This window comes from Littorina saxatilis, linkage group LG1 (assembly GCF_037325665.1).
Source record: "Littorina saxatilis isolate snail1 linkage group LG1, US_GU_Lsax_2.0, whole genome shotgun sequence".
NCBI lineage: Eukaryota > Metazoa > Mollusca > Gastropoda > Littorinimorpha > Littorinidae > Littorina > Littorina saxatilis.
This window is the reverse complement of record NC_090245.1, coordinates 38950195-38973175: the sequence shown is the minus strand read 5'-3', so window position 1 is coordinate 38973175 and position 22981 is coordinate 38950195. Positions and strand designations below refer to the sequence as shown.

General features: G+C 44.9%; 1 protein-coding gene across 1 annotated transcript in view; it reads right to left on the bottom strand.

Moving 5' to 3' along the window:
• Positions 1–22981, bottom strand: part of LOC138969095 (importin-4-like) — a 51420-nt gene that overhangs the window by 28081 nt on the left and 358 nt on the right. Inside the window, exons 2-18 of the mRNA XM_070341803.1 lie at positions 22023–22109; positions 20936–21021; positions 20367–20408; positions 19977–20109; positions 18893–19029; positions 18518–18560; positions 18115–18180; positions 17042–17143; positions 16640–16723; positions 7728–7862; positions 6897–6950; positions 6112–6221; positions 5672–5780; positions 5266–5404; positions 3303–3416; positions 2631–2747; positions 2090–2213 (exon numbers count right to left, since the gene is read on the bottom strand). Of these exons, the coding sequence (XP_070197904.1) occupies positions 2090–2213; positions 2631–2747; positions 3303–3416; positions 5266–5404; positions 5672–5780; positions 6112–6221; positions 6897–6950; positions 7728–7862; positions 16640–16723; positions 17042–17143; positions 18115–18180; positions 18518–18560; positions 18893–19029; positions 19977–20109; positions 20367–20408; positions 20936–21021; positions 22023–22109 (1682 nt within the window). The remainder of the gene's footprint in view (positions 1–2089; positions 2214–2630; positions 2748–3302; positions 3417–5265; positions 5405–5671; positions 5781–6111; positions 6222–6896; positions 6951–7727; positions 7863–16639; positions 16724–17041; positions 17144–18114; positions 18181–18517; positions 18561–18892; positions 19030–19976; positions 20110–20366; positions 20409–20935; positions 21022–22022; positions 22110–22981) is intronic.

Below are 22981 nucleotides of genomic sequence, written 5' to 3'. Positions count from 1 at the left end.
CACTAACCAGTGAACCTACACTTCCGGCCGGAACCGGAAGCCCAGCTGACGCTGACGACTGCTGACGTAGGGTAAGGCCCGAACCGGACGTGACAGCAGCCTGTGCACTACCGGTGAACCTACACTTCCGGCCGGAACCGGAAGCGCAGCTGCCGCGGACGACTGCTGACGTAAGGCAAGGCTCAAACCGGACGTGAACGTAGTCCGAACACTAGCCAGTGAGCCTTTTACTTCCGGCCTGAGCCGGAAGCAGCTGTCGCGGACGACTGCTGACGTAAGATGTGGGACGCACCGGACGTGACAGCAGGCTGCGCACGAGCGGAAGAACCACTGCTTCCGGCCGGAGCCGGAAGCCCAGCTGTCGCGTACAACTGCTGGTGTAAGGCGGGGTTCGGTCCGGACGTGAACGCAAGTCGCTCACTAGACGGTGAACCCCTACTTCCTGCCAAAGCAGGAAGCCCAGCTGTCGGAACCGACTGCTGGAGTACGGAGAGGTTCTGACCCGACGTGAACGCAAGTCGCTCACTAGCAGGAGAACATCCGATTCCGGAAACCGGAAGTGCAGCTGCCGTAAACGGCTGCTGCAGACACCAACCTTGAAGTGGCCGGATCCCCGGAGGGACATGCACTGTTGCGCTACCGCAAGCGGAAGGCAACAAATGCCGGCCAGGAAGAGGAGAAGAAGATCCCCAAGGAACCGTCCAGAAACATCGCGGTGGACAGCAGCCTGGTCCGGAGAAGACCCAGAGTCTGAAGGAGAGAACGTCGCCTAACCCCCAGGCGGGGGGCAGAGCTGGCGACGAAGTCCGCCGCGGCAAACCTCGCGAACGAGGGAATCTATTTCTGGAAATAAGCAAAAGATAAGTGCAGACCCCAGAGCCCTAGACTCTGGAGCCGAAACAGACGTAAAACGACAGCCTTAGAGGCCAAAACGGACGGCAGAGAGCCAGACGGCCAATCGTCCGTAACATAAAAAACGGCACAGAACAACGTAAAAAATTGCCTAAAATTGTGCCAACATGAACAACAACGGAGTTCTTCAAAATAAGAGGCTGCTGAGGGATAGAGCTTAGCAGGGCCCAAGCCCTAACCCTCGGCCTTAGCTCCCTCTAATTCTCATTAACGGCCATGTAAGCACCAAGAGAAAAATAATCAAACAACTGAAACTAGCAAAGTCCGAAAGGACGCCAACCTTTCAGAAGCCAGCAAAGAGGGCAGCTAAAACCAGTTTAGGAGCTACCAAAGGCAGCTAAACAACTAGCTATACGAAGAGTTAAGCGTCCGAGTACGGACGAAAAATCAACATAACAACAACATGCTAGCTAAAAATGGCGACCAAGGAGGAAGCCACAAGTCTGAAAATAATAAAGTCCGTACAGACACAAACATTTCAGAAGCAAGCAAGCAAATAGATAAGCACGTACGTAAAAGCTACCGACGGCAGCTACAAAGCAAGCTACGACAGCGTTAATAGACCGAACCCGGCTAAAACAACAGAAGCCAGACAACGTGCTAATGCAAATGGCGACCGTGAGGAAGCCAAACAACTGCTGAAAACTTCAGAGTCCAACGGACATGCGAAATTCACAGCAGAAACAATAAAACATTCAAGAAAAAAAAAAACGATCTCACCAGCTGCAAGCCAGCAAGAAGTAGACGGGGGCCGAGGCCGGTGGGTGCCGTAGACACAAAACCAGCCAGAGCAAAAGCAAACACAACCGTCACCCTTGAGTGATAGTAGTCGATTGAAGGGGTATCACGTGACCAGCACCATTGATGACGTAGTGTGCTACATGGGACGTAACCCAGGGTGCCAGTCATGCTGGTGCAGTCACTTTTTTAGTTGGGGTTGCTCCCCTTATACCTAGACGGGGTAGCTTTTATCATAACCTAAGCATCGAAGTGGGTCAATGCAAATCATGTGATTCGGCGTAAGAATATGTAATTATAATATGTGTTTATGCACCACTGCTGCTGTGTTAGCTTGCTTAAAGTCTATATCTTCCACAGCCTACACCCCCCCCCCCCCCCCCTCCCTAAAGTTATTTCCAAAATGTTCCAAGAGCAATCTTCCAGAACACATACTTACACACATCTACGCAGATCAGGATCATCAGCATTCTCCAACAATCCAAGGCCCAGCTGTACACACTCTGTGGCCAGAGGCATGAAGGTTTCCTTGCCAATGTTGCGTGCCAAGACGCCCAGTGTGTCTGAAAATAAGGTACAAAATCATTCAAAGTAAGCTATTTCACACCAACATTGCTTTACATAACACCGCAAAAATAATTATTTGCGCATCATTGAGTGGTTGTGATGAAAATGACAAAAAAGGATACAAATTTAGAGAAAAAAAGAGAAAATAATTAGCAATTGAGCTCCATCACCAAATCAATTCATTTTTTCTTGTCCATACATACGAACACATACTTCTCTCTTTCTTCTGCTTTCTGCTGTTCAGAACACCTAAAACAAGAGCTGTTCCTACAACAACGCACACACACTAACCATGGTATACTCAAAAAGCTTTTGTAACCATGCCAGCCTCACCCCAAAAGACACTAGTGCTGCATATATTGGGGACAAACCAGTACACCTGACAATGAAACGACAACCAATTCCATGCTTACCTATGGCTGCCACCTGTAGTTTCTTGGTATCTTCTTCTGTTGCGGACACAAGGTAACCTCTGAAATGCCCAATGATTTCCTGGAAGTAGGGCTTCATGCCTTCACAGGCCGCAGTGGCTGGAACAAACAATGAGGACAAGTTAGTGCAATCATTGAAATACATACCCATGCAATAAAATAAGCCTCAGCTCGAAATGAAAAACGTTGTCAGTCCCTAAATGCTCATCAAACTAAATATTTTCAAACCAATGAGGACAAGTTAGTGAAATTATCAAAATACAAACGGGTGAAATAAAATAAGCCTCAGGTGTAAATGGAAAAGCATCAATCCTTCATTGCTCAAGAAAAAAACACTCATACATATCAGAAACTATACTAAGTCCAGGAATATGTGTTTTTTATAAGCCTGAATAATAAACTTCACAATTTCTGGCCTACTTTAACCTACAGAAAACTGCAGAGCTAAGAGCACACTGGCAACATGCATTTCACAGCCTTACAAAATTTAGGGGAAAAAATAAAACACACAAAAACGTCATTTAATTTCTTTCTTTTTTAAAGTTATATGCAACTTGTAGGTTTCAACATATGAAACACTCAATGCGTATTCCTGCCACCTATCTACACGCCACCTAAATTGATTCGGCGATTAGGGAAAGAACAGTTACACACCAGCAGCCCCAATAGCGCTGATAGCCAGTTCCCTAGGTCTGACGGCAGGGGAGGTCTTCAGGACTGTGAGCAGATGGTTCATCAGGTCGGGTAGATATGGCATGATCTCCTGGCCTGAAACAAGCCAACAGACAGTTCCCATTGGAGCCGAAAACATAAAATCAGGAAGAAAAAAAAATTGAAGGGAGCCAACAGAAGAATTTCGGAAATAACTCTGAGGTTTTTGTGGAAGAGTTGCTTTTCCTCATTTTTCCTTGCATGTCCATAGAATCACTGTGCCTCAGTGTTTCTATGGAAACAAGGGAAAGCAAGTCTTCCACAACCCATCAAAACCTTGACAGAATTATTTCTGAACATTGTCTATTACCTATCAACATCAAGGGGCAGTGACCCTGTTGGGGTAAAGCAGGCAAAGCGCAAGGAAAATTAGAGCACTTTAGTGCTTTGGGACACAGTTTGGAGCCATTGTATGCAAGGAAATGTAAAATATCTACACACCTTTAAAAGTGAGATTGAAATGGGCACTTTATTTAATAAAGCGCCAGATTGGATGAAAATATACCGTAAAATCTCTAGCAAACGCCCAGTATCTAGCAAACGCCCACCCCCCACTTTTGGCCAAAAGTTGTGCAGAGGGGTCACTACCTAGGAAACGCCCACCCCCCTTTTTTTTTCTTTTTTTCTTTGTTTTAAGACATTTGGCCTCCTTTATCTACGATTTGTGCACACTGTTCGATGATTCGCCGGTTTTTTCTTCTTATTTTTTTCTATCACAGAACGTTGATCTTTATTTGTGTAAACAAACGGTGTGTTTATTTTTCATTAAAATTGCATAAATCACATGTTGTATCACTTTTTTTTTCTTGTGAAAATGTGATGACACTTTATCTTGCAAAGGGGTGTATACCTAGCAAACGCCCACCCCTTACTTGTACCCGAAATCTGTGCAGAGGGGGGGTGGGCGTTTGCCAGGGATTTTACGGTATATATACATGACAAAATAAGGTGGTCCCGCTGTACAAGGGTTACCAAACACACACACACACAGTAACATTGTACAACTTACTCTCACATTCAAGCGGGACCACCAACAAAACTTATCAAATAAACAACATTTCACGTGATCAAGCAGGTGACCACAAACACAAATCTTCACATTTTAACACTCACTCATGTATTCATAAAAGAATCATTCATTCATGCTGACTAGATAATGACATAATCAAATCACCCTCAGTCATTCATGCTGCCTAGATAATGACATAATAACAGACTCTTTTCTGTATTTTCCTTAAAATTGGGTAAACTTGTCCAGGCACCATTATTAAAACAGTGCTGAAAGTCCACAAAATGAGGCACTGGTCTTTGGCTAGTACTTCTCATAATTTAATAGCCAGAGAGCAAATTTTACTTGCCAAACCAACCATTTGTTTCAGCAACTTTACTCGCATTTGGCGAGTAGATTAACATTTCTACTCGCCATTTACATGTTTTTACTCGCCACTTTCAGGTCTGTTAAAATTCGAAAATTTTAAACTTGTATCCCTGCCTCTTGAGTATTCCAACCTGACCAGTTCCATTGAAAACTTTGTGATGAAAATGATTAAGTATCAACTGAAATGGCGTCACTTGTTCTAAGTTATCTGTACTACTAGTATTGCTCCATTTCCTTTCTGTTCAAGTTGATTTTGAAATCATAGCTCACCAAAACAATGGAATACCAATACCAGTTCAGCAGGGTTCATTCTGTGAGGATGATTTGTAAAGATTTATCAACAGTTAATATTCATGATGCGAGGCGAGTGGTTGGATGCAGCTAGGCTAGAATTCTCTAACAGATATAACCAGGTCTGAGCGGCCCTTTCGCAGTACAATCAGGCAGTGATAAGAACTGAATCAATTTTGGACACCGATTTCTGCAGTTTTCAAGCACACCAACGAGTCATTGTACCCCTTTCCTCACCGAGATTTTCAATAAACATCTCCAGAGCGTAGTAGCTTTTGGTCAACCCCCGTGGATTCTTGTCAGCCTCTTGTGTTGCCTTGCCCAGGTATTGGAACAGGAGAGGCAGCAGCTCTGATGAATATTTTGTGATATTAGGCTGAAATGAAAAGATAATATACAATGATGGTGATTGACATACCTTCAGTCTTAAAATGGTAGTTCAACTGTGCAAAAAAACTGCTGTGATCAAAGGAGTTAAGAATATTGCATAGATAAAATCTGTAAGACAACGACAACAATCAAACTTGTTGCGTAAGTGTAGGTTTGAATTGATAACACACTTAGTTAAAACATATCACTATCACTAATACAAATTATATTATATAGCAAGTGACGTGCTCAAAGTAATCACAAAGTCCCATACCTGTAAATGCTCAGAGAACTGACCCAATGCAAACAGGGCAGCGTTGCGGACCATGGATTCAGAATCGTTTAGACCACGACACACGCTTTGTAGCATGGCGCCCATTAACCTGATAAGCAGAAAATATCAACATTGCTTACATTATCAGTATCGCACATTGGTGCTTCTCTCAATAATTTTATTTCAGACACAAATATGCAAACAAGTAATACTGAAGTTGATACTGTTACCAAAAAAAAAGATTTAATCGAATGGGTGAAAACATGCACCCACATACACACAAACCTGAAAACTCACACACACACATCAAATTGCAGGCAGAAGCAAGACACCAAAATGTGATCATACACACCCAGACATGAACACAAACCCCAGTGGGTGGGGGCCTTATACTGTACAAAACTTCCAAAGTGAAGAAATGATGCCCTGTGTAATCTCACTTGTTCATGACGTAGTCAGCACACCCCTCCACCACCACAGCCATAGCAAGGTAGCCAGCACGGCGCTCTGTCGCCTTCTCACTCGATAAACATTTCTCAACCATAGGCATCTGTCAAAAGAGAAAGCAAGGTCATTTTCATAAAAAAATCTCTTAGGTTCCTCTCATGAAAACCCTAGCTTTCTCCCTGCCGCTCTGTCGCCTTCACACTCGACAAACATTTTTCAACCATAGGCATCTGTCAACAACAAACGTGAGGTCATTTTCATAAAATGACCTAAGGTTCCTCTCATGGAAATCCCAGCTGCTTTCTCCGTGTGTGTGTGTGTTTTCCAAGCTGTAAGGCTTTCTCTATGAAATTAGGGTGTAGACTATACAAAGAGTTGATTCTGGGAGATAAAATGTAATCTCTTGCCTAGGATCAAACCAATACCAATGAGCTGGTTTTAATGCCAGACCACATATTGACAACTTCCTACGGTTCAAGTCCAAATGATAGATACTATGAAACATGTCTGAGTGATAGAAACTTCTCAAGCAATATGAACCCAAGAGTGCTGTCAGTATCAACACAGAATGGTGACAGCAGGTTAATACTTCAGACATTTGATTCAGAAATCTCCATTTTCACTAAAAATGACTACCAGTACTAGCTAGCAAAGTTGTGGCTAATAACTATTTTTTTAGAATAGTGCTGATTTCGAAGAACAAACCCCCCTTGCGCTGGGGCTTGAAAATGTACAGAAAATCGTAAAATTATGTACATATTTCATGTCAGATACTTACAACTTTGGGAATGAAATTTCCAGGGGCCAGGTGAAGGGCCAAGATATCCAGAACCTGAAAAAAACAACAACAATGAAATATATAGTTTGGGATGTCCCCCCCCCCCCCCCCCCCCTTTCAATCTACAGAAGGCAATGAACAGCATTAGCTGCAGTACAGTCAATCAGATACATGCAGTGTGATTATGTACAAACAAAGGGATGGAAGCCAGTAGGGTTAGAATCAGGTACTGCAGGAGCAATGCACATGAGGTCCATACATTTCTGTTCACTTTATAAGTAAAACACACACGGATCTAATTTCTGACACCAGCCAAATTTAACAGGTAAGCAAATAAAATGTGTCATACAGCCATTTGCTTCGATAAAACAAATGAAAATGGAGAAAAGGCTGAGCCAGGGCATATAATTATGAGGCTCATGTGCATCCACTGCAGTGTGTGCTGCAGTTCACTTCGTCAATTTGTCTATTTCCTTCTGAAAGTTAATACCATAAACCACTATAAGGGGCCTGGTAGTTCAGTTGGTAGAGCACTGGTCTTGTGATCCTCGGGTTGCAGGTTTGAATCGAGGCCGGGACATACACAGATCAACTGTATAAGCAGAGTCAGAGACAGTATCCATGTCATACCCTTGTTTCACCACTGTTGGACGTAAAAGACCTCGGTCATTCTGCCAAAACAGCAGGTGGCTTATTACAACTGAACACATACACTCACCTGGGTAGCGCGACTATGTTGCTGTTACCTTTTGACTGGGAGGAAGCAACCCAAATGTCCTAGCATTGAAAAAAAAAGTAATGAAAATGAAAAATAAACAGGTGTTGGCTGACCTGCAAGGCGTATTGTGGAGGTGTGTGAGATTCAGCTTCCGGTTCGGGCTCCTCATCTTCCTCTTCCTCCTCCGAGCTCATGATGGGGATCAGCACATGCAGGATGGGTTCCACTAGGTGGCTCTTTATCACCGCCTGATACAGACAGCAAGGATAGTCAATGGTAAGAGATGGTGTTAACCACAAACAATAATCGAAAATTTTTAATTAAATTTTCATTTGATTAATATACTTACCCGAGTCACATATTAGCATTGACGCAGTCGAGATGCTAGGTTGACTGAAAAACGCTATCCCGTCTATAGTATAAGGGAAGCAACCCAAGCAAAAAAGTAGCAAGCTTGCTACCCTGGGTTGCCTCCCGTAGCGTGCATCACGCCACAGATCACGTACCCGATACGAGACACCCTCATTCGACTTCTAGAATACAAAGAAACTAAAAGCGGGGAAGGTGGGAGGGAATTACCTATGTGACTCGGGTAAGTATATTAATCAAATGAAAATTTAATTAAAAATTTTCGATTAAATTACATATTCTTACTCCGAGTCACATATTAGCAGATAACTCCAACAAGGTGGTGGGTAAGATCAAAAAGTTCAAACTCACTCTAAAGTTCTGGAGAGACAAAAGCCAGCTGCCGCCAAGGAAGGAATAGGCCGAGACCCATCCTGACAGAGGGCAGCAATGTCTGCAGAACCTGATAAGACAAAATCCTAGCGCCAGAAGCTGTGCGCAGGACATCATCCAAACCCCATAGGCCAAAAAGGCCAAGGAGGAGGCCCAGGCCCTGGAAATGAGCTCGGGCCGAGCCGAGGGAAAGATAGCATAAGCTATGACAAGGCGGAGGGCAAGAAAATCCCTTGCCAAGAAACTGGCCCACTGCCAAAAGTCAGGAAAGGATCCCGTGAGAAAGCAACCACTGACTCACTCTAAACCCTTGCCAGGAACTGGCCCACTGCCAAAGGACAGAAACGGACCGAGAACCACCCTGATTGACAGCCGAGATGTCTCTCAGGCAAGAAATGCGAAAGACGACCTCAGAGAGCCAGTAAGCTGTGCCCAGCACTTCTTCCAATCTTCTGAACCGTAAAACAGTCCGGAAAAGGACCCCAGTCTTGGATAAACCCGACCAAGTAGAGGGAAGGACAAGCTGCCCCCCCCCCCCCCCCCCCCCTTAAATGGAAGGAAATGCTAATGGCCTGGAAAAGATCCGTGCGTAAGGTTGCCGGCTAAGCCCTGAAAAGGACCGACCCTCAGGGGACGAAGCGACCTAAGGTAGTGCATAAGCACCGCAAATGCGGACCCGCAGTGGCCAAATCCTAATGTGACCGGAGACCGGAAACAAAATGACAAAAGCCAGCGTGATCGCAGAGCAGACTGCTTGTAGGTAATTGAAAATGAATCAAAAAACCCGAAACAGAAAGGACGAAGCTGGTAAGAAAGACGGAAAACCGTGAAGCGAACCAGCCGTCAGCCTCCCGAGACCAGAGTTCTCAGTAATAGTCATAGTTGCAAGTGAAAAAGGGGGTGACCAGGCCGGAAGCCCAATCCAGCAGAAATCGTCCCAACTCACATCATGCAAGCATGATGGAGAAGAGGAAGAGACGAAATCCGCAGTCACAAGAAAAAATTGCCAAAGTCGCAACACGACAGGCAGGAGACTATAACACAGGCTAAGGCCGAGAGCCTTGCTGCCCGTAGGCCGGCCATTGCACCAAAGTACTCAAAGTACACAGGCACAGTAAGAAACCAAAAGTTTCGGCCGCCGAAAAAGATGCTGGCCTAGAGGCCAGCACCGAGAAAACTGGAACATTAGCTAGACCTCTGCCCAAAAAGGGGAGGAGTAGCCAAAAAACCTGAGAAAAAGTGACAAGCCAAGAATGACTTCTCAAACATGCAATGCCCAGACAATGCACCCTCAGGAAAATCTGAATGTTACCTCCGAGGCCAACTCAAGTGAACCTTAAGTTTGGACGAAACACCAGAACGCGTCTGATCGCTAGAGAAAGACAAAGTCAGACTCGGCGAAAGACAAACCTGGACCGAGTCCAGAAGCTCGTGGCAAGAGAAAACGGGGAAGCCCAAAGGCAGAAACCCCCTTTTAAACGGAAATCGACCTCTCAGCACCCATACGCTGGGAAAGAGAAAGAATGTCGAAGCCCGAAGCCACAAGCACAAGGAAAGCAACAACCACCACCTCCAACGGATGAAATGGCTGAACATTGCTCCCGTCGAGGCTAAAACCCCGAAGCCCTAAGGCCGGCTGTTGTTTCAAAAACCCAGCGTACCTATGACGGCTGTGAAAGAAACAATCTCACCTGAGCTGAGGACGTAGGCCGCTTAGGCTGAGTCCGCTTAGGTATAGCCTGCTTAGGAGCGGCCTGCTTTTGCTGCTTTCAAATTGAAGCTCAAAAGAAGGGAACCGCTGTTCTCTGTTGGTCTCAATCCCCTGCTTCTGACATGAGAGGCCAGGCTGCCGGAGAGAGACCGTCCACCAAGGATGACGAACTGAGAATGTTCCTTGTCGACTCCTCAGAAAACCGGGAGTGGGCAAGAAACAAGTCCCTTCCGCACGAGACCGTATGGAAATAGTGCAGAGAGGACAGCCTCATCTGTGCCTCGTTCACCCTTGTAAGTGTGGAGAGGAGTGAGACACTTCCTCCGCGTCCTGCCCTTTACTAAGGGGAAAGGGCGCCAAGGAATCTGCCAGAGCGCGAGAAAGCGCCCGCAGGAGAGTCTCGGAAATGGAACTGAGTTCCAAAAGTTGTCAGCCCCCTTCCTCAGAGAATAGGAGATTCTGCCCATAGAGCGGCAGAACCGAATCCTTCCTCAACGGCTTCGTAAGAAGCGAAAGAAGATCCGGCGTGACCGGAAACGGTGCACGCGGACGGGGAAAGGCCAACAGGCGGCTACGAGAAGACCCTGGCCAAGGCAACTTCCTCTGGTCCGCTAAGGGCACGAAGGAGGAAGCCTGCGCAGGAGCGGCAAGGCATTCCGATGCCGGCTCCGAAGCTGAACCCTGAGGAACCAGCAACGAAACCGACGCCGGAGGCCACCCCCTGTCGAAGAGGGGGGCTCGGCGAAAAGGCAAAAAGGCGAAAAGCTACAAAGGGCGATTCTTCAAACCAGAAGTAGCTGCTTCCTCTTTGCCAACCGAAGTCCTTCCTGTTGGCAATCGATTGTGCTCATTCCCTAACTGAGGGGAGGATGAGAGGAATCAAAAACCAAGGAAAGTGGGAGAGAGGAGCTAGCGGCCACCACCGGAGTGTGTGGATGCTGCTGTCCCAACAGAGGCAAGAAGCCTGTATGCCCATAGGGCAAGCCTTGTTCGAAATTCACCGGCGACCAAACGGAAGCAGCGGGAACTGAACCGGAAAATCCGGGAGGAGCCAGAAGTGCGGCAGCAACAGCAGCGCTATGCCAAAGCTGGTGCTGAGCCACCTACGAGCTGAAGCTCGGAACCCAAAGGTAGGCCGTAGGCCAGAACCGGAAGTGACAGTAACCTGTGCACTACCCGCTTGACCTACCCTCCTGCCAAGGCCGGAAGCGAAGCTGCCGGAAATGGCTGCCGTGCAAAGGGCAAAGCTCAAACCGGAAAGGGCCATGGGCTGCCCACACACCGATGAACTAACATTTCCAGCCGGAGCCGGAAGAGAAGCTGTCGCGAACGACTGCTTACGTATAGCGCAGCTCAAGCAGGATGGGATCATTATTTGTCCACCTTCCAACGAGGCACTACTTCCGTGAACCGGAAGTGCCGCTGTCGCGTACGACTGCCGACGTAAGGCAAGGCTCGAACCGGACGTGACAGTAGCCTGTGCACTAACCAGTGAACCTACACTTCCGGTCGGAACCGGAAGAACAGCTGTCGCGGGCGACCGCTGTCATAGGACAAGGCTCGAACCAGACGTGACAGTAGTCTGTGCACTAGCAAGTGAACCTCTACTTCCGGCCGGAGCTGGAAGCGGCTGCCGCGAACGACTGCTGACGTAAATTCGGAAGCTGGCCAGAGCCGCCGAAGGCAGCTGCTCCTCGCACACGGACCCGAAGTCCGAAACGCCACCTGAAGGGGACGGCTCATAGCCAAAAGAACCCGACAAATGACGCTGCGAGGGAAGGCCGTAAGCCGAACGCCCATCCTGTTGGCCATCGATGAAACTCGCACCCCTGACTAAGAGGAAGATGAGAGTCACCAACAACCGAAGGCAGCTGAAGAGAGGAGCTAGCGGCCACCACCGTAGTGGGTGGCTGCTGCTGTCCCAACAGAGGCAAAAAGCCTGTATGCCCAGGAGAACCACCGTATTCGAAATTCACCGGCGACACAACGGAAGCAGCGGGAACCGAACCGGAAAAGCCGGGAGGAGCAGGGAGTGCAGACGCAACAGCAGAACTATGCCATAGCTGGTGCTGAGGAGTCTGCAAGCCACAACCCGGAAGCCCTAGGCCGGAACCGGAAGTGACAGATGACTGTGCACGACCCGTTTGACCTACATTTCCTGCCCAGGCAGGAAGAGCAGCTGCCGGAAACGGCTGCTGTAGCAGGGCAAGGCTCGAACCGGAAGGGACCATGGGCTGTCCGCAAACCAGTGAACCAACACTTCCGGCCGGAGCCGGAAGCGAAGCTGCCGCAAGCCCTAGGCCGGAACCGGAAGTGACAGATGACTGTGCACGACCCGTTTGACCTACATTTCCTGCCCAGGCAGGAAGAGCAGCTGCCGGAAACGGCTGCTGTAGCAGGGCAAGGTTCGAACTGGAAGGGACCATGGGCTGTCCGCAAACCAGTGAACCAACACTTCCGGCCGGAGCCGGAAGCGAAGCTGCCGCGAACGGCTGCTTACGTAAAGCGCAGCTCGAACCGGATGGGACCATGGTCTGTCCGCAACCAGTGAACCACCACTTCCGGCCGGAGCCGGAAGGAAGCTGCCGCGAACGACTGCTTACGTAAAGAGCAGCTCGAACCGGAGGGGACCATGGTCTGTCCGCAACCAGTGAACCACCACTTCCGGCCGGAGCCGGAAGGAAGCTGCCGCGAACGACTGCTTACGTAAAGCGCAGCTCGAACCGGAGGGGACCATGGTCTGTCCGCAACCAGTGAACCACTACTTCCGGGAACCGGAAGTGCAGCTGCCGCGGACGGCTGCTGCGAGCACATACCTTGTGTCGACCGTATCCCCCACAGGGACCTGCTCAGGTGCACTCCCGCAAGCGGAAGCCACCGAGCGCCGGCCGAGAAGAGAAACGCCTCCCTGTGCACGGACTCCAGAGCCATCACAGAAGCCAGCAGGCTGGACAGGTGATCAGGAACAAAGGAAGCCAACGACCGAGGGTCGCACATCCCCGGGAGGGAGGCAGAGCTGGAAACAGGGTCCGTCCGCGACATTTCTGTACGAACGAGCGTCCGAATTTCTGGAATCAAAGAAGACAAAAGGCTAGCAACAAGAGCGCCAGCCTCCGGCGCAGGTACAGGGGTAGAAACGGCCGTGGTAGCGGCCACACCCGCCGCCCGCGAGCCAGACGAAGTTTCCTCCGGAGCCTAAATAGGCACAAGAAAAACGAAGTTAGTCTTCGGGTCAGAAACGTGAACCGTGGGGTTCCTAGCAGAAGAGGTGGAAGCCGAGTACTTAGGTTTAACAGGGCCTTTGCCCCTAACCTCGGCCTTAGCCGCTCGCTTTTCTCACTATCAGACATGCTGTCACACGAGAAAAACAAACTACTGAAAATACACAAGTCTCCAGGACGTAAAACTTCAGCAGAATAAACTAGCACTAACGTACCAGCTACAAGCAGCTACCAATGCTACTGGTAAACGCTCAAAGTCCGTAGCACGGACCCAAACTAACCAGCAAAAAACACCACGTGTAAGCGAAAAATGGCGACCAAAATAACGGCCACAGCAACAAACTACTGAGCAAAAAATTCGTAAGTCCGCGGACGGAAAAATTCTCAGCAGAATGACAATGCAAACAACAACAAAAAGGAACAATCTCACCGCTAGAAACAGCTATGAGCAGACGGGGAGCCGAGGCCGGTAGGTGTCAAGCAGACAGCAAAACCGGCCTAGGAGCGAAATCAAGCACGACCTGTCTCTCTGGCTGAAAGATGTCGAATGAGGGTGTCTCGTATCGGGTACGTGATCTGTGGCGTGATGCACGCTACGGGAGGCAACCCAGGGTAGCAAGCTTGCTACTTTTTTGCTTGGGTTGCTTCCCTTATACTATAGACGGGATAGCGTTTTTCAGTCAACCTAGCATCTCGACTGCGTCAATGCTAATATGTGACTCGGAGTAAGAATATGTAATTTAATGCTTATATTAAGTTTGGCAGCTGAAATCTGGTCAGACCTATTCGTTATACCAGTTCATATATTTTTCTCGAACATGAACAACAATAAAGATGTCCTTACATGGGACAAGTTTGCATAACTTTATGACCAGTCTCATGTGTGTGTGTGTTTGGTGCAGGGCTATCGTGTGGGTGTACATATATGCATGCACTTTGTCGCGCCACGGAATAACTAGCTAATCAAATGCCCGTAAATTGCAAACCCAACCATCAAATACGAAGGGAGCGAGAGCGAAAAGATTGGTGTAGAGGAGACAGTGTCACCAAACGGAGCGTCGTAGATTGGGGTGGAAACATTTCTGCACTTTTTCCCTCCCGTTTGAGAACTGTTCGTGGAAATCGTGGGTCAAGTGAGCGAGACAAGTCATTCCTATCCCAGTTGGTAAGGAGGAAAGATGTCGGCAGCTTAGCACCAGCGACACGCGACAACTCTGCAATGTACTGCAGGTGAGGTTAAATTAGTGAGTTTAGTTTATCCCTACCCTCGTCAACCAATGATATTATAAAATGTTTTACTGGGAACAGGAGAAGAACAACATGATTATTGAACGTTTTCCGTAAGTTTTTCAAGGTAAAATCATGTATCATTGAGGCCGGTAAATTTAACACTGTATGTCCCTCGGAACTGCAAAGTAAGTTGTACATTTTCTTTTCCTCTAAAATATGCTGCATGGAATGGGTGGAAAATGGCAGGCGGGTATTTGTTTTGCTGTCGTATGCATGGACGTCTTTTGTGTGTGTGAATGAACAAAAGAAAGAGTGGCTATCTAGTGAGTTCAGTGATCCGAAAGATTGCTGGTTCAACATATTCCGTGCTTCTGCACTGAGTTAATATTGCTGACAGCACGCGTTCGTAGCTGGGTATCATTGTTATGAAAGACCTTGCACTGCGGGTGTAGAATTCGTGCTGTGGTATTAAAGACTGTTGGTGTGACCACTGGTCAGTGAAAGAGTGCAGCCCTTAGCTGTTCTTTTGTTATTTTGTGCGGGAGGAAAAGCAAGTTTCCTATGATAGTGACATACATTGTCCGTGGGTTGTTTAGTGCAAAAGTTCATGAACCAAGTTCTTTTATCAGAATGAATTTTAACAGTAATTGACGAGCGTTGATATGCTTAAATTGTGCAGTGGTTCAGTGGTTTGATAAGTCAGTTATATGTATTCTGATAATCAAAATAATTCTAAATAATATGTTTAGAAAGGTCAACTTTTATGTTGTATAATGCATAACAATTACTGTGGTGGATATATTTTTGTCGACTTGTGTGTTGGCATTTATGATAGTTTTTCCACCAACTTTCGAGTTGAAGCTGTGACAATTTATTGGTAGATTGTATGGTCACTGTTGTTGATGATCAGCGAGAGGAAAATTGTATTAAGTGTTTGAAACATTTAATTATTATAATATTTTTCTCTTTATATTTTATTGATAGAATTGACGCTGGAATTTATGCAATGGCATGGATAGGAATCCATAACTCAGGTTATAACTTGCCATTGTGGCGTTTGATGTTGTGATGATGTTGATGGTTTTCATGCCGATCTACGGTTTCCCCTCTGCCCGCATGGCACTCGGGAAATCGTAGGGTCGGAAAGTCTTGACACACTTTTCCGACTGCAGGTAATGGTCGCACCAGTATTACGCTACTACTACTGCTGCTACTACTGCCATGGGGTCCATCACAAGAGGACAACTGTTGATCCCGACCCGTGGACATCTAAGGAGGAGTTACAGGCCGATGGATCCGGGTTTCTCCTGCCTTCGCCTTATACAACTTTCCGCAGGATCGTCAGGCGGAGACCTCCACACTGGACGTCAGTGAGCAACGTCTGTGGGGGCTGTTCTTCGTCAGCGAGGCGCTGCGTAACGTCGTCTGCTTCCATTCGTCGCAGACAATAACGGGACTTTTCTCCGTCACACAGGCTAAGTTATTACTTATATATCTTGGGTGTTGTGTGGAAGGGGGGTCGCCGTTCGGCAGTGTAATGACACACTGAAACAGTTCTATTGATGTGCGCGATTTGTTTTGTTTTTTTCTTCATATATTAACCGGTATTTCATGTGGCCAACGTACTGTATGTTCATCGAACAATTCTACATACTAAGTTTGTGTGGCTCTTCGTTCTTCAGAAACCACCAGGCCACTGGAGTGTGATTTGATTGATTGTTTTGTAAACTGTTTGTTTGTTACATGTTGAATTTAATCTTATAAATAGATGAACTGGTTTTTTGCTTCATTCTTTTATTTTCTCTCCCTTTTGCTCTCCTGTCTATCTGAACCCTAAAGCGTTTACGTTTGGAGATTTTATTACAATTTATGAGTGAGGTGCGAATCATGTGAGAGTGTGTGGGTACTTGTGTGTGAAGCGCTGTGCGAGTGAATTGTTTTATTTTCTCTAAGCCCGCGGTTTGCGCCCGCGACACACTTGAATTTGCGGTACTGAGCTCTTGGCCTTTTGAACAATACCAGTTTGTAACACCTTTAAGTAGAATTACTGGGTTGGAATGTGTGCCACAGATTTCTGTTAACATAACTTTGTTTGTGTGGAAACAAAGATATAAATACTGACCTTCTTTTTCAAGCGGGTGAGGGATGCAATAAAAGACATTGCCTTGACTCTCAGCTCATCACCAAACTCAGTGTTGCTAGCCACCTGCACATATTTAACCATACTGGAATTTCATTCACATTTTATAAACAAATAAACACATAAAAACAGTATCTAAACTGTGCAGTAAGAAACCAAACATGACTGTGTCAAACGCAACATTCTGAAAGAGTGCCTGCCCTGACAACTCCTACGTTTACAACTGCAGGTACGCAATAATGTAAACTTAGGCAGATTCCTCAATTCATGAACTCAGCAGGGGTAATCTAAGTTGTTTTCAGGTTTCAAAAGTCAGCTAACGCTGAATGAAAACGGCCTTAAACAATGTTTTTTAGAAAAGAAAACAACACTTGGTATACTTACTTGCAGACAGAATTGCATGAAAGGTTTAAGGTGTGGCACAATGATGGCAACTTCTGTTTCCAGCAATTCATCAAACAGTTCCAGTGCTTCACTTGCCTTCTCCTGGAAATAGGGAAAGCAATGAGAAAAGTATCAGTAACACAAAGGTCAAAAGAATGTTTTTTAAATAAAAACAAGAAGGGCAAAGCCCACACGACTCACATGCTGAACAGACCTTGATCTTTCTTTCAGAATAATTTTGCAATAATTTTACAATAAAACTGAGAAAAACAATATTTATTCAGTAAAGAAAATAATTACAGAAAACTTGGAACTTGAAGATATGTAACCTAACGTGAGTTAGTATGAACATATAATGTATTTCCCTCACACATATGTAGTTTTGGAAGAGTTATTTTCCATAGTTCAAGGTCAAGGTCACTTCAAAATATATACATTTCAACTTTGAAGGACCCTTGCGACCTTGACCTTGAAGCAAGGTCAACCAAACTGGTGTCCAAAGATAGGGCTTACTTTGCCCTGTATAGCATACATAGCTAAGGTTGCCATTCTCGATAACTTCAGAATAAAATACGAAAATGTGAAAAATGGTCGTTTTTAAGACAACAATTACGGCCCCTGTGACCTTGAACTTGAAGTGAGGTCAAGTTGCCGCACATGTTTTTTGAGATCTTGTAACCATACACCATCAGGTGTTGATAGACTTAATAGTGTCCAAGAAAATCCAACGTTAAAGTTTTCCGGACGGACGGACGACTCGGGTGAGTACAGACTCACTTTTGCTTCGCATGTGAGTCAAAAAGCACACAAGGCAGAGGAAAAAACTCCTGGTTTTGGTTTTTTTAGCCAAACTCGAAGCTAATTCAACAAAGTCACCTGTTCCTGCTTTACATTTATAAGATGTACACCCCTCTTGGGCTTGAATTATAAGATTTCATTTTGTAACTGTTATTCCTATGTCTGTTGTTGAATCTAATTATTTTAATGATGAAAGAATAAAACATTGTTTCAACATCCTCACAATGATATTTAATTGTTTAAAAAAAAATGTTTTGAAAAGTTTGGATGCATACCTCATCCACAGTGGTGAGCTGTTGAATGATGGCCATTACTTGAGGTACGATTCCTTGTAGCAATTTCTGAAATACAAAGAATACCATTTAACTGTCACTGAATGGACACACAAAAATGCAGTAACAACACAACACACAAGGAATTAGGTTTTGGCAAATATGCAATTTAGGCATTGAACTTGGTAGTAGTGATAATATTAATTGTTTCAGAATTTTTCTTTGTGGCAACTTTAGGACGAAGATATATATATATATGTAAACAGCACTATAAGTATGCCCATGTATCACTGCATGCAGAAATTAGCAAATTATAACCATTACACAGTGTAATATTTGGATACTCTGCTATTTTCACAAGTGAATGTTTGTTTTCACACTTCCAACACATTCTAATCTTACTTACCCCTTCTGCATCACCAGCAAAGAAAACCAACTCTGACATTGTCCTGCAAAAGAAATGATCGTCAGTTACTGTACAGTTCTCTGAATAACATTTACTCTTTGGTTTGATCTTGTTTTTCCCGTCATACAAAGTTAACCAAGTGTTATTCAACAAAATGGTTCCCCCACATTTCGCAAAACGGAACAACCTTTTTGACCTATATGTAAAACTACACAACCTTATTTTCATGTCATTTACATGAAACAAATAATGATAACATAACGATAAGCCTTACAGCAGGTACAGACATAATGACATCCACACACCACCCCACCCCTAACACAAATACAGACTGTCTCCCTATCCAGAAACAGGGAAGAAGAAGTGTTTGCTGACCTGATGGCGTAGTAAGGCACCAGGTGGTTCTGGGTGTCGTTCAGTTTCTCGATCAGCAGTTGCAGCAGGGACATCAGGTGAGGCTTCAGCTGTTCTGTAGCCATCTGAGCTACCGTGTACAGGAGGAACATTCCAAGCTGCAACACAGCACAATTTAGTTTATTTTTCTTCTGAACCGTCAAATGCAGTTGTAAAGTATAATGGAACCCCCCTTTTCAGTCAAACAAGAAGAGCAAACGCTCGATCGAGTCACTTTCGCAGTTCTGAATATTATATGAGGCATCAGATGGACAGGAAGAAATTGCTATTCACAACACATTACAGATGTAAATAATTTGATGTAAAGAATAATCCTATAAAGTTTGAATCAAATCCGATGAATAGTTTCAGAGATATGATATTTCAATTTTTTTCCTTCAAGACATACCTGTGACCTTGAAAAAGGTCAAAGGTCACCAAAGCAGACGTCAAAGTGTAGAGGTCACTGGGAGTCACGTTCACATAAAATTTGAGCCCGGTCACTTTTATAGTTTCCGAGAAAAGCCCAACGTTAAGTTGTGTGTTGCCGAACAGAAAAGGCTAGTTATCTCCCTTGTTTTTCTGATAACGTTCGTAAAAGGCTACAGATGTAAATACTTTGATGTAAAGAATAATCCTACAAAGTTTCAATCACATCCGATGAACTTTGTCAAAGATATAAAATGTCTAATTTTTCCTTTGACGCTGACCTGTGACCTTGAAAAAGGTCAAAGGTCAACGAAACCATCGTTAAAGTGTAGAGGTCATTGGAGGTCACGACTAAACAAAATATGAGCCTGATCGCTTTGATAGTTTCCGAGAAAAGTCCAACGTTAAGGTGGTGTCTACGGACGGCCGGACGGCCGGACGACCGGCCGGACAGACTAACACTGACCGATTACATAGAGTCACTTTTTCTCAAGTGACTCAAAAATAGTCGCATGAGTTTTCTGTCAGGGACCTGCTTACTTTGGAGCACAAAGTCTTCAGTACTATACAGAGTCTACAAGAGCGTTTAACTGTTGTTTTATTGTTTTCAATTTGGTTTTTTTCTTCTTTTACTTACCTCACACTGTGCAGTGTCTGCACTTTTGGTGTATGTGAGCAGAAACTCAAACAGCTGAGGCCAAGCGTTGTTGGGTAGATCATGCTTGGCCGCTGTTCCCACCAAAGAGGCTATGGAGGTTCGAACACCTCGTCTGGAAACACCACCAGAGGAGAGCTATACACATGTTCTACTTTTGCATCTTATTTCATCCACAAGAAGGTACACAGTATAACAATGCATCACTTTAATTAACACGTTTTTTGTCAACTATTTATAGTAATATTCAGATTCAAATTTCTGTACAGGCAAAAGAAATGGAACATAAAAGTAGAAAGATACCACACATAGGTTCATAGTCGCACAAGCAGTATGAAGAATTTTACAAACAAATCAACTAAAACAACTCACTCTGGCTCTCGAAGTAGAAGCTGCAAAATGTTGTCTCGAATACTGCAAAAAGACAAAAATGTCATCAAACAGTCAATCGACTCAATGCATGCTGAATTACTTATACACAACGGTTGTACACTCCACTACAAAGTATCCCTTTCATAAAATGGTCTGACTTTCAGTTGGCCTCAACAGTATTCTCTCATAACACTTTGCAATGATGTTGATCTACACTTCACTTCTAAATTGCTTGCTGTTTGTAATCATATTTCTCTCTTGCTTTAAAATTAACATCTGAGGTCTCAGTACTCATAGCACACACATATGGCCACAAAGCTGATTCCCTCCTCCTTATGTCCGTGTGGCAAGAATCAGACAGCAGAGCACATCCTGCAGGCTTGTCCATACCACAGTGCTCTGAGGGGACATCATCTGGCCAGAGGAGACAGCGCTACAAAAGAAGCTATACAGCCCCAGAGAGGACTTGGAGAGGACAGCATGTTTCGACCTGCAGTCCGGACTGACAATCTAACAGCGAACGACAAGAAGATAGCACACACATAAAACAGACAGTACTTTTCCCTCACCCTTGTCTGACGTCATTTTCCAGGGCATTCCATTGTTTTGACTTTTGTACCTTGCGACGAATCAGCACAGCGGCCAATTGCCTGACCTGCAAGAGGAAAAAAACAAAAGCCATGGCCTCAGAAGCTTCCAACGAATGAAATTCGCAATTTTAAAAGCAATTTCATGGCCTCTACTGGCAGCTAGAACACTGAACAGTGGATGTGGAATAGGAAAGATTGCTCCTCCATTACTTTCTTCAAGAAAAATGTTTATTGGGGGCTCAATTTTCCTCTCTCCCTCAGAACATCGCGGATCAGAGGAGAGTTATACAGCTTGAATCTAAACTTACAATGATAGTGCAGAAAAAAATCAGTTAATGCAATCATCGTTTCACTGCAGGTTAGTACCACATCCTCCCTAGTTTCACTTCTTCAGATCATGGATTATTTTTTGTTTGGAACTAATGCCATTTGTAGACAGGCTAAGGTATGCCATTAAGTTAATAATCATTGTGTTAGAAAGAGAGACACTCAGCCTGATCCTGATTTTGTTTGGCTTAATTCTAATAGATACATGTAAGATTAGAATGGTTCTAATTTATAATCATTTGTTTGCATTCTTCTTTTTAATTTTGTGTGTGATATTTTCCTGTCAAGAACAAAAAGATAATGCATGGCGACGACTGTTATTTCTTCTTCTTCTTCTTCGCCCATGGGCAGAGACTCCCACGTTCACTCATGTTTTTGCACGAGTGGCTTTTTCGTGTATGACCCTTTTTTCGCCATTCAGGCAGCCATACGCCGCTTTCAGAGGATGTATGCATGCTTGGTATTTTCGTGTTTCTATAACGTAATAACGCACCGAACCCTGACATGAATTACAGGATCTTTTTCATGCGCACTTGGTCTTGTGCTTGCCTATACACACTAGCAGGTCAGCACATAAGTTGACCGGAGATTGGAAAAATAACCACCCTTATCCCACCAGAGCGGGCGGGATAATCGAACCCACGTCCTTCCGCATAGGAGGCCGATGTCTTATCCACTAAGCCACTGTGCCCGTTGGCTGTTATACAATGATGCAACCATTATAAAGTCTTAGTGTTACCTGAGGATTTTCAGAGGCACCAAGTAGATGACAGAGGGCGGGTAGTGCTCCCGGGTCTTTGAAAGCCTCCTTCAGTTTGCCAGTATTCTGTTAAAAAAGACAAAAAAGCTTACATTTTGGAACATGAAATAATTAAACAATACACTTGTAACCGAGTGTCGGAACACCACAATCACCTTTGGAGGCAAGGCCCAGCTGTCAAACAAGATTGAGAATTTTAGAGCTAATTTCTTAGCCCTATAGTATAAAAACAATTATGGGTACACAAAGGTTCCCAAGAACATACAAGGACTGAAAAAGACCACATGATGCACATCTGCCACTGCCAGACCATATCACAAACAACCCTACAATGTGAAGGTGTCACTGTCAGCGACGTATAAGAAAGGTCAAGTTATATATATAGCTCGCGCTCTTCAACGGCCGACAACTGCAGAGCCTGCTGTGAAGGGTGACGCAGTAGTCTTCCTGTCACACACTATACAGTAATCATGCACAATTTCATGTTCTATCAGTATTACTATAAACCATATAATTATGTATAAAAACGGATCACCAGGAGAGTTGACAAGATTTTGATAAGCCTAGGATGCATCCTATTGAATACTACTTTCTTAAGTTCACCTAGGTAACCAGTAGTTGGGGAGGGGGTTAGGGTAGGACTGGGAGCCTACAAATAGTAATACTAATAGCCGCTGTGATCGAGGTTGCTAGGAAATATCATTATCAATATCAGACAAGAATTCAAAGTCATTTTTGTAGCACTTGCAGTAGCACCAAACTGCAACAACAAATGTTAAATTAAAGTGTTGATATATTCGCAAACTGCTTAAAAAATAGAGCTTTTAGTTTAGTTTGTTGGGTCAGTGTGAAAGTGAAACTGAACCCAAGCATTATCCAGATTATCTCCCTTCAAATTTAGCATTCCAGACGAGGTTAACATTTTTTCAACATTACAA